At 54.8% G+C, this 10,888-nt stretch overlaps 2 protein-coding genes across 2 annotated transcripts; one reads left to right on the top strand and one right to left on the bottom strand.

Annotated features, from left to right (window-relative positions):
- The first annotated feature begins 1,906 nt into the window (after positions 1-1,906).
- On the top strand, positions 1,907-8,138 carry RAD23A (RAD23 homolog A, nucleotide excision repair protein). Its single transcript, XM_027050062.2, has 9 exons — positions 1,907-2,094; positions 3,485-3,646; positions 3,819-4,000; positions 4,139-4,194; positions 4,328-4,455; positions 4,730-4,808; positions 4,926-5,056; positions 7,118-7,282; positions 7,363-8,138. Exons 1-9 carry the CDS (start codon positions 2,023-2,025, stop codon positions 7,474-7,476), a joined length of 1,089 nt encoding a protein of 362 aa, XP_026905863.2. The 5' UTR covers positions 1,907-2,022; the 3' UTR covers positions 7,477-8,138.
- A 506-nt stretch (positions 8,139-8,644) lies between these two features.
- Positions 8,645-10,888, bottom strand: GADD45GIP1 (GADD45G interacting protein 1). The gene is made up of 2 exons (XM_027050063.2): positions 10,505-10,888; positions 8,645-9,009 (listed from the first exon to the last, which is right to left on the bottom strand). The coding sequence occupies exons 1-2, from the start codon at positions 10,852-10,854 to the stop codon at positions 8,691-8,693; spliced, it is 669 nt and encodes a 222-aa protein (XP_026905864.1). The 5' UTR covers positions 10,855-10,888; the 3' UTR covers positions 8,645-8,690.

The raw sequence follows: 10,888 nt of genomic DNA, 5'->3' as shown, positions 1-10,888 counted from the left end.
CTCCTGTGTCTCCTTCTGGGGGATGGGACTCGAGTAAGGCTCATTTTTCAGCAGCTGAAGTGTTGATTAAATGTCCCATAAGGTGATAGGAGTTGTTGTTTACCCCCACAACCCCAAACCAGTCGGAGGAGAGCAACTGTTAAGTGCCATTACAGATACTCCACATGAGAACTCGAGCCTCTGCACCGAATTGGTGTTTGTTTCTTATACCAGTTCAGTTTGAGGCTGTGTGCCAGAATTTAGTAAGAGGTAGAGCAGGGCTATGAACCCACACCTTAGCACCATTTCATGCCATCCATTGGACCCTCATCCATATATACTTATTTAAAAAAAAAAAACTTTTTTTTAATGTTTATTTTTGAGAGAGCGAGCATGAGTGAGGGGGGTGGCGCAGCACAGAGAGAGAGGGAGACAAAGAATCCAAAACAGGTTCCAGGCTCAGCCGTCAGCACAGAACCCTACGCAGGGCTCGAACTCCTAAACTGCAAGATCGTGACCTGAGCCATTGGGTGCATAATCAACTGAGCCACCCAGGAGCCCCTTAACCACATTGTAGAAGTCTCAGCTGGTGTTAAAAGCTATTCCTTTTATAATCATGAATATAGGTTCAAAGGTGGTAAATACTTTGCTGGTGGTCTTTAAATTCTTGGAGGGAAAGAGATGGTCCCACGGGGGGGATGGTACAGAGATGACAGGTCAACGAAGTCTAGGCCTCTGAGGCTCTCCTAGGCCCATCTCTTGTTGGGGACTACAAGGCTGTCACTGAAGTCCTGTAAGTAGGCTGGAGCTCATGTCCCCTGTTGCAGGGGAGAGGCAAGAAGTCCTCGACAGCTTGGCCTGTGGTGGAAACATCTAGGCTTGCTGTGCCGTAGAGGAGAAACACAGCAGGACCTTGTCACAGTTGAGCAATGCGTGAGGTATCTGGTAACTGCCTGGTGCTGCGCTTGGGTTGAGTGCTTGGAAACTAAAGAGCAGGTTTGGAGGCAGGAAATGATGCAGGATGGGAAGGCCACCTAGTAACTGGGAGATAAGCCCAACCTTGCTTCCAACCAGTCCCACAAAACACCATATTCAGCTTAGGCTAAGCAATCCTTCAAGTCCATATTCATTGGATGGTTCACCATGCTTTACCCTACTGTGTTCTGTGGTCCAGCCCCACCCCTCTGGGAGGCCTCTAGAATTGATGTATCCAGGAAAAGTTGGTGGAGAGATTCTGTATTCAGTGTAGGGAAGCCTTGAAAGGTGAAAGTTTACTTAAATAATTGGGTCAGACTGGGGATACTGGGGTGAACAAAGTGGTCAGGGAAGGAGCAAGAGAGAGATGGGGCACCCAGGAACTAGTACCGTAGGTTCATTCCCAAAATCCAACTCTCCCTCAGTAACGAATGAGGTCACAAAATGCCAGTCGTTCCTGTTTCCGCAGCCAAATGTGGTTTCTCGAATTTTTATTTAATTTTTGGTGACCTTTGGAGTATTTTTTCCAGCCCTGAGTAAGGGTTCCTGTGAGGGTGGCCAGACCAGAATTAAAACTCATTTGGAAGACAAAAATGAAGTTTTTATGGAAGAGATATAAATATCCATAAGTACATGAAAAACTGTTCAATGTAATCAACAAACTCATAGGAGCACGAAAGTGGGGTCGTCGGAGCCATTTTGTGGCTGTATGACGTCACCGCTAACGGGCATGGCGTCACTCGCAGGAAACCACGTGACGTTATGCGTGCTGACTGAGAAGCGGCTCGCCCCGACCCCAGGCGCAGACTGTAGTCTGCGCATGCCTGGCCAAAGGGCTCTCTCTCTCTCTCTCTCTCTCTCTCTCTCTCTCTCTCTCTCTCTCTCTCTCTCGCGCATGCCTACCAAGGCTAAGGGGGCGCGCGCAGGTCACGTGCTCTGGTGGTCGGCGCGCGCACCGCCTGCCCCGGAAGCGGTCGGCTCGCGGCGCGGCTGGGCGCTAAGATGGCGGCGGCGTGAGTTGCATGTTGTGTGAGGATCCCGGGGCCGCCGCGTCGCTCGGGCCCTGCCATGGCCGTCACCATCACACTCAAAACGCTGCAGCAGCAGACCTTCAAAATCCGCATGGAGCCTGACGAGACGGTGGGAGCTGGACCGGAGCCCGGGGGCGGGAACGACGGGTGCCGGGGGTGGGTGGGGGCGGGGAGGACGGGCTCCCGACTGAAGGGGCGGGGTGGACGGCGCGGGCAGGGCCCTGCCCACCCCTCCCTACTCGCCTGGCTCCCGAGCCTCCCTCTGGTTCTCGGCCCAGCCCCCAGCGACTCGTGCTGATGGCGTTTGTGGGCCGGTCTCTGGACGAGGCCCCACCCCCCGGGGCACCCATCAGGCCCCGTCTCCAATGTCAGTGCCCTCGCGGGTCGCTGGAGCCGCTGGCTCCGATTCCGGGACAGGCCACGCTCTTCCGGACGGGAGCTCCGAGTTCGTAGCTTTGCAGGCGTCTCCTGGGGACGTTGGTGGCCGAATTTGGGAGTAGTGACCAGGAGATTCCAAGTAGTGACGGCAGTGACGATGAAAATGATAAACCATTTGACTTTCAGTGATTTATGTTTGTTGGTTGGTGGTTTGTTCTTTACCAGCCGCTGAGCGTTTTAGTGTTAATCTTAAATCTGCAAAACAGGCCTGTCATTTGAGCACTCTTGACTTATCCACCACGTTTTACAGATGTGGAAATTTAGGAATTAGAGAACTTTGTCACCATTAGAAAAGCAGGTAATAGCAGAATGGAGATTGAAATTTGGTTTTGCCTCAGGTGAGAGCCCGTGGTGTAAACATTATGCTGCATTTTTAGTTGAAAAGAGACTTAGGACCTGAGAAATATATTGAGTGTCTAAACTCTGTTTGGTACTTTTTGCACAACTAGCTCATGAAGGAGACATCGAAGTACACTTTTTGTAGAAGGGGAAGAAGCACTCATTTTTTGACTAGCCCAACGGTTTGACTTTGGGCAAGCTACTTAATTTTTTCTCTGTGTCTGTGTTTCCTCCAGTATAGAATAAGGCTAACGATACCTGTTTTATGCAGCAATGAGGTTTTATAAGTGATGTGTATACATAGTATGTATGTAAGGCGTTTTTGGAAAAACTGAGCGTTGTCATCAGCATGCAATGAAGAATCTTATTTCTTTATTTCTTTTTCCTTCTATGTTTAGCATACTTTACATCTTTTGAAGTTACGTTTGTTTTGTTTCCCTCTTCGCACATTAGTGTTATCTCCACGAAAGCAGGGACTTCGGATGAGTTTTGTTCCTTGCTGTGTGCTCAGTACCTATAACAGCGCCCGGCATGTCATAAGTGTTGAGGAAATGCTCCATTGCATGGTGGGATGAGCAAACAAATTCGAATCTGGTGTTCTTGACTATGAAGCTTAGCCTCTGTGCCATCGAAGCTTGTGGTGTCTTTCCCTCCGCTTCCCCCTGCCCCCAGAAGAAAAGAAAGAATCTTGAGGTTTGCAATGAGTGTGCCCTTCCTTCCAGGTGAAGGTTCTAAAGGAGAAGATAGAAGCTGAGAAGGGTCGTGATGCTTTCCCCGTGGCCGGACAGAAGCTCATCTATGCTGGCAAAATCCTGAGTGATGACGTCCCCATCAGGGACTATCGCATCGACGAGAAGAACTTCGTAGTCGTCATGGTGACCAAGGTGGGTGAAGTGTGCTGGTTGGGGGTGGGGGGTGGGTGAATTAGCTGGGGAGTTGGTAAAGAGCCTGTGTGCCCCAGAGAGATTAGCTATGAATAGGGCGGGGCAGAGACAGGATGGGATGTTGGGGCTAGATAGGGATATTGATGCCTGCTCCTTTTTCTGGGTGTCACAGGCCAAAACTAGCCCAGGCACTTCAGTACCCCCAGAGGCCTCACCCACTGCTGCCCCGGAGTCCTCCACATCCTTCCCTCCGGCCCCTGCCTCAGGCATGTCCCAGCCCTCACCTACTGCCAGAGAGGACAGGAGCCCGTCAGAGGAATCAGTCCCCACGACATCCCCGGAGTCTGTGTCAGGGTAAGGCAAGGGAGCAGCAGCCCCAACTTGGGCCCTGTCCTCCCAGTACATTCCAACGCCCTCATACATGTTCCCACATATCTGGGGGAGGGCAAGCACCGGAAGTCAGGGTCCGATTTCTCTCTCTTGAATTTGCAGCTCTGTTCCCTCTTCAGGTAGCAGCGGGCGAGAGGAAGACGCGGCATCCACGCTAGGTGGGTGGGTGGTCCCCAGGGCAGAAGCAGTTGGGTGCCCCAGCCAGCAGCTGGGCCTTGTGTGGGTGTGGGAGGGCCTGGGAGCTGCCCTTTCCTTTCCTTGGTGACCCAGGCCTTGCTGCTCCTTCCACAGTGACTGGCTCTGAGTATGAGACGATGCTGACAGAGATCATGTCCATGGGCTATGAGCGGGAGCGGGTCGTGGCCGCCCTAAGAGCCAGCTACAACAACCCCCACCGAGCCGTGGAGTATCTACTCACGGTGAGGTGGGGCTGCTGCCTCCTGGGGAGGCCTCAAGGGAGTACTCGGGCTTAAATACCTTAACGGGTGGTGAGAGAGGCGAAACCTGCCCTCAGAAGCTTTTGGGTTGTGGTTCCAGCGAGGAAAGGCTTCGTGCAGGAGCTTGGGCATGAGCGGGTGGGGTGGGCCTGGGGAGGGCAGGGCCGAGGCCTCACCTGACCTCTGCCAGGGCCATGCGTGCAGGAGGGAGGCAACAGGCAATCTGCGCATTAGAACTAAATAGGACCCCTGACAGGGAATTCCTGGGAGCCCCGAGCCAGAACATGGTTCTGTCCAGGAGAGCCAGGTGTCGGAGCAGCCAGCCACGGAAGGAGGTGAGCGGGTTGGGAGATGTGCATGTGGGGTGTCTGTCAAGGCATCTGACTCCCCCGCTCCCGAGCTTCTGGGAGTCCAGCATGGCATCTGACTACACACCTTCCTCCTGCCGGCAGGAGAGAACCCCCTGGAGTTCCTGCGGGACCAGCCCCAGTTCCAGAACATGCGGCAGGTGATTCAGCAGAACCCAGCACTACTGCCCGCCCTGCTCCAGCAGCTGGGCCAGGAGAATCCTCAGCTTTTGCAGGTGCGGCCCTGGGGGTGGAGGGAGCCAGGGCAGGCACCACCTCCTCTCCCCGTGCGGGTGTCACGGCCCCAGAAAGCTAGCCTGGCCTGGCCTGGTATGTGGGAGTCTCTGTTTGGAAAGCAGGTCTGATGTCCCCTGATGCTCCAGGCAGTATGATGCTCTGCTTGGTTTCATGTAATTTTCCCAAACATCCTGTGAGGTGTAAGTGCTGTTGTCCTCCTCTCTAATGGAGGCAGATGTCAGAAGTTTGGAGTAGTCTGGCAGCTGGTGTGGTGTGTGTCTGCCTCCAGCCTCTGGGTCCTTTGTGTCTGGCTTCCATACAGTTGGTGCATCATAAGCGCCCACTGGGTTGCGTGGCACTGCCCAGAACCACTGTGTCCCAGTTGGCTCTGGGACCACTGTGCTCAACGAGGCTCCATCCAGCCCTCGAAGGTTCCTGTGCACACAGGCAGTGGCCCCTGGGTGTGACAGGGTTTTCTGGATCCTCTGTGAAGGTCTCCCTCTCTCGGTTTAAGACCTGTCGTCTGCTGCTTCTCCACTTCTCACTCGGTCTCTTGTCCTGGCTCCTCCTTTTTACTTTCCCCAGATGTTGTAGGGCACAGGCTGCACACCTCTGTTGTTTTTATTTAGTCCTTCCTGCATATCGTCTTGGGCAACGATGCCCCCAAATCGATGTGACCAATCTGGACCTCCAAATGTTACGTTCCTTCTAAAATTTTCTTTAGTGTTTATTTTGGGGCAGGGGTAGGGGTGGGGGGGGGGAGAGAGAGAGGAAGACACAGAATCGGAAGCAAGCTCCAGGCTCCGAGCTGTCAGCACAGAGTCCAGCACGGTGCTCGAACTCACAAACCACGAGAGCATGACCTGAGCGGAAGTCAGATGCTTAACTGACTGAGAGCAATCCAGGCACCCCTGAAAGTGCTTTCTAGAGGTCTAAGACTTCAGAGCAGACCCTCTTCTTATGCCTCCCCTTCCCTGCAAGGACCAGCCTGGGGTTGCTTGAGCCTCAGGCCCTGGGGGCTTGCTGGGGTCATCCATCACCTGTCTTGCCAGAACATCTCACTCAACCCAGCCCTTCTCCCAACCTCTGTGGCTGCCACCTCATCTCCCATCTGGTTTCCTGGCAGCCACCACCCAGGCCTTGGCTTCTGCACTGCCCCATGGTCCATGCTGCACCAGGAGCCAGATTCCTAAAAAAGCACTCTTTACCTTGAAATTAAAAACTGTCACACATAGGGGCGCCTGGGTGTCTCAGTTGGTTAAGCGTCCGCCTTCAGCTCAGGTCATGATCTCATGGTTTGTGGGTTCGAGCCCCACCTCACGCTCTGTGCTGACAGCTCACAGCCTGGAGCCTGCTTCAGATTGTCTGCCTCTCTTTCTGCCCCTCCCCCGCTCACGTTCTGTGTCTGTCTCCCAGAAATAAATAAATAATAAATAAATAAATAAATAAAGTTGTCACACGTAAATAGAGTTGTAGAACACCTGGGTGAGTTAATGTTTTTAAACAGTATATGGATCACATGTTTCGCTATCTAACCATCACTGTGGTGTTCCCTCATACTAGAAAGCAGAACACAGGTCTGGTCCCTGCACCTTCCTCTCCGATCTCATCTTTTGTTTTGTCCCCTTTTTGTTCCTTTTACTCTGTTCACGCCACATGGGTCTTCTGTTTCTGGGATTTGCCAAGTACATTTCTACCTCCAGGCCTTTGCGCTTCATTGTTCTATCTGGAGGAAATTTCCCTTCCCCTCCTACAGATCACAGACCTCCCTTTCTTGGCAGGCAGTGTTTTTCTTCTAGCCCAACGTTTACCCTACTGAATGCTGGGGCCACTGTTTACATTGTAAGTCGTTATCCACTCGTCTGCTTGTTCGTGGTCTATCTTCCTACCCTGGAACATCAGCTCCACCAGGATGGAGCCTGTATCCACCATTATGTTGCTATTTGGCCAGGACAGGCACCCTTTAAATATATGCTGAATGAATGAAAAAGGGCTAAGGACCTGGGGAGGAAGGCATCAAGGGCTAGGAGTCACAGTCTCGTTTTCTCCGTCTCACACAGCAAATCAGTCGGCACCAGGAGCAGTTCATCCAGATGCTGAACGAGCCCCCCGGGGAGCTGGCAGACATCTCAGACGTGGAGGGTGAGGTGGGCGCCATAGGTGAGGAGGCTCCACAGATGAACTACATCCAGGTGACGCCACAGGAGAAGGAAGCTATAGAGCGGGTAAGAGGCCTGGCCGAGGGGTGACTTCCCTGGTGGGCCAGGCCCTCACCCCCTGCTCATACCTGCCCATCTCCCCACAGTTGAAGGCCCTGGGCTTCCCAGAGAGCCTGGTGATCCAGGCCTACTTCGCTTGTGAAAAGAACGAGAACTTGGCAGCCAACTTCCTCCTGAGTCAGAACTTTGAGGACGAGTGATGCAGGGAGGCCAGGCCACCCCCCCCACCTCCCCACCCCCCCAGCTCCAAAAAGTTTTATAAAAGAAAAAAATATATATATATTCATGTTTATTTAAGAAGTGGAAAAAAAATCAAAAACCTTAAAAAAAAAAACAAACAAACCAACTTCCCACCCTCCCAAAGTGGCTCCTATTCCCATCTTGGCCTGAGAAGACCCAGGCCAGACAGCTGTCCCTGATCCCCCGCCCCAGCCCTGCCTGCTCCAAGAAACTGGCAGGACTGGAGGCGACAGATGGGCCCCTCTTGGCCTCTGTCCCAGCTCCCTGCGGCCAGATGGAGAGGCGGCTGCCTGCTTCCCCCTCCCCCAAAGAGCCCCTGAGACCTCCCCCCCGCCCGCCTTCTTCCAGGGTGAGGGGAAGCTGGAGCCCCAAACTTTGATCCTCCATAGGAGTGGCCCAACCTTTCCATCTCGGGTGAGCACCTCGGGAGGCCTAAGGATCCCTTCCCTAGTCTGGCCTTGGCCTCTGGCCTGCATCCCTTTGCTGGGGAGGAGGAGGCCTGGCTTGTCCTGCCTGGGGAGGGGGTAACATCAGAGCTGCTTCGGAGGTCGAGGCCACCCCCACCCCAGGACAGAACGTGTCTCTGGTAAAGGTTTTGAAGCGAATAAAGTTTTAAACGCTAGTCCTGTGGTGTGTGCCTACTGGGGCTTCCTACTCTGGCTCATCTGGGTCTGGGGGCCGGTTGGGCACAGTTGATACAGCGGTGCTAAGAAGGGGCAGTGGTCTGTCAGCCTCTGCAGACTGGGGCTCCCCGTCTCCACAGCCTCCTTTGAGGCCAGCTTGTTCCCAGGCAGTGGGCCCCAGCCCCAATTTAGCCTTGGAAGGGCTGCTTCTCCTTGCCCCCCCCCACCATCAGCACCACAGTCTGTTTTGGCTACACTTCCCCCCTTCGTAATTGGCTAATTACTGGAGATTAATGTTGGTAAACAGAAGCCTTCTTCTCCTTTGCCATCTGCTCCTCCATTATTTCCCCACTGCATCTCTCTTTCTCCCCCTGAAGCCTGAGCTAGCAGGGCCCAGAGTCCCCGAGTGAGCAGAGCCAGGAAAGGTGGGGGATTCCCTGGCCCCAGGTGTTGGGAAGGAACCAGGGGGCCCAGGAGGGGGCCTGATGAGAGAGGAGGACAAAACCAGGGGTGGGGCCATCAGGCGGCAGGTTTTATTGGGAGAAGACCAGTCAGGAACCGGGTGCCACGGAGGTTGCTGGGTCTTCGGCCGTGGCAGCGGCCAGCGCAGCAGCTCGTGCCTCCTTCTTCTGTCTTTGTTTCTCCTCCTTGAGGCGTCTGCGCTGCTGCTTCTCCAGGTCCTGCAGCAGCTCCTGGAAGCGGGCGCTCCTCGGGTCCACGTGGTAGCCCAGGCGCTCCTGGGCCTCAGCCTGCAGTTGGGCCCGCCGCTCCTTGTCCGCCTGCTCCTTCTCCCTGTGCTCCTGCTGCCGCCGCCGCCAGCTCTCAATCATCTGTGGCATCTTGGCCATGCACTCGGCAATGAGCTGCTCCCTGCAGCGGAGGGCGGGGCGGTGAGAACAGCGACGCCCAGCCAGAAAAGGAGCCCCCGTCTGCCCACAGCCCACCCCCTAGTCTGCCCACATTGACTTCCCCGTGGAGATGAAAAACTGGGAAGACTCGGTGGTCGTTAAAACTGTCAGGAAAGATCCTTGACAACTGAAGTAACGGGCAGGAGAGAGGAACTAACTTGTGCGTGATTTTGAGCCCAAGAGAGCCAGATCCCCAGAACCCCCAGGAGGAGACCCAGAGTCAACTCAGCACTTCCCTGAGCTGTCTACTGAGCCGTCCCAGAGCCACACACCGTATGGCCATTCCCACAGCGCTTTCCTCCTACAGACATCACTTGAGCACCTGCTGTATGCCAGGCCCAGTTGTAAAGGCAAGAAATGGCTTGGACCTTTCCCTCCGATCCTATGAGTAGTTGTGAGGCACGGCCCCATTTTATTTTATTTGTTTTTTAAGAAACCCAAGGTAGCTATATTAATACCAGATTAAGTAGATTTCAATATCAAGAATATTATCAGAGATGAAAAATAATGACATGGGCGCCTGGTGGCTCAGCTGGTTAAGCGGCACAGCCCCATTTTAAAGATTAGAGACGTGAAGGTGAAAGATCTGAAGCCTGATGGCAGGGTTATCCCGCTGGGATGGGGTAGAGCCTGGGATTCACATTCTAGATCCACTGTTCAATGCGTGGGTGACTGGACAAGTGATTCCACATTTCCAAGCTTGGGTTTCTCATCTCTAAAATGAAGGAGATCCCCTCTTCCTCTTAGAGCTATTGTGAGGACAAGAACAGTGAAAACCAGGAACATGCCTGGCCTGCTCCTCCAACTTGCCTGCCCACTCCCTCTGGGAAGTGGTGCCGTCCTGATGCCCCTGGTCTTGCATTCTTCAAGTCTTCTTCAGAGTTGTCTCCCAAGTCTGACCTCTGCCCTTGACTGCAGGCCCCATCACCTCCCACTCTTCCTCAGTCACACTGACCTCCTGGCAGTTCTTAAAGCATATTCCTACCTCAGGGCCTTTGCACCAGCTGTTCCCAGTACCAGTAACACTCTCCCGACGATCTCCCCACGGCTATGTCTGGCCACTCAAGTCTCAAGTATCAAGTCCTCAGAGCCCGAGGTTCGAGGTCTTGCAAGCCAAAGTCGCTCTCCAAGGCACACTTTTAACTCAATTTTATCTCTCTTCCTCATGGTTCTCTGCCCCCACCTGAAATTATCTTGTTTTGTTCTGGGCTCTGTGCCCGGCACCTGGGACAAGGCCTTACACAGGAGGCCCTCAGTAAAGATTTGATGAGTGGCTAAACGAATTGTTACTCAAAAATCTGTTTTGTAGCTAGGTGAGCATACAGGTAAATCTACATACAGCACGCAACGCCCCCTGCGATGGACGCTGGATAGAGTTAAGCACCGTGCACAACAGTTCATCCGCCCGGCCGCAGAGGACGCAGCCCGCAGCCCCGCGCCCACCCCACCGCACACACCTGGCCTGACGCTTCTGCTCCTCCGCCAGCCGCTGCACCCGCAGCGACTCCTGCATGGCCGCCAGGCTCGGGCACCATTCGCGCTCCTCGGCCTCCAGCTCGCGGAGCTGCTCCCGCGAGGGCCACAGCGAACCGGCGGCCACCCCGGAGGCGGCGCCGTGCCGCGCGAACTGCTTGGCCGCGTAGCGCGGCCCTAGCTGCCAGCGTGGGGTCAGTGGGTCGTCCGGGTCCGGCCACCAGGGCCCTGGCGAGCGGCGTGGGGGCGGCGGCGCCCGGTAGTCCCGGGAGCCCCGGGCCAGGGTCGTCGCCAGCCCTAGCAGGCTGCGCGCCCGCCGCACGGACGCCGCCATCTTGGCTGCGCGGGGTCCTCGCGGGCCGGCCGGG

Source organism: Acinonyx jubatus, chromosome A2, assembly GCF_027475565.1.
Source record: "Acinonyx jubatus isolate Ajub_Pintada_27869175 chromosome A2, VMU_Ajub_asm_v1.0, whole genome shotgun sequence".
Classification (NCBI taxonomy): Eukaryota; Metazoa; Chordata; class Mammalia; order Carnivora; family Felidae; genus Acinonyx; species Acinonyx jubatus.
Note: the sequence above shows the minus strand (reverse complement) of the source record. Positions and strands in the feature narration are given on the sequence as shown.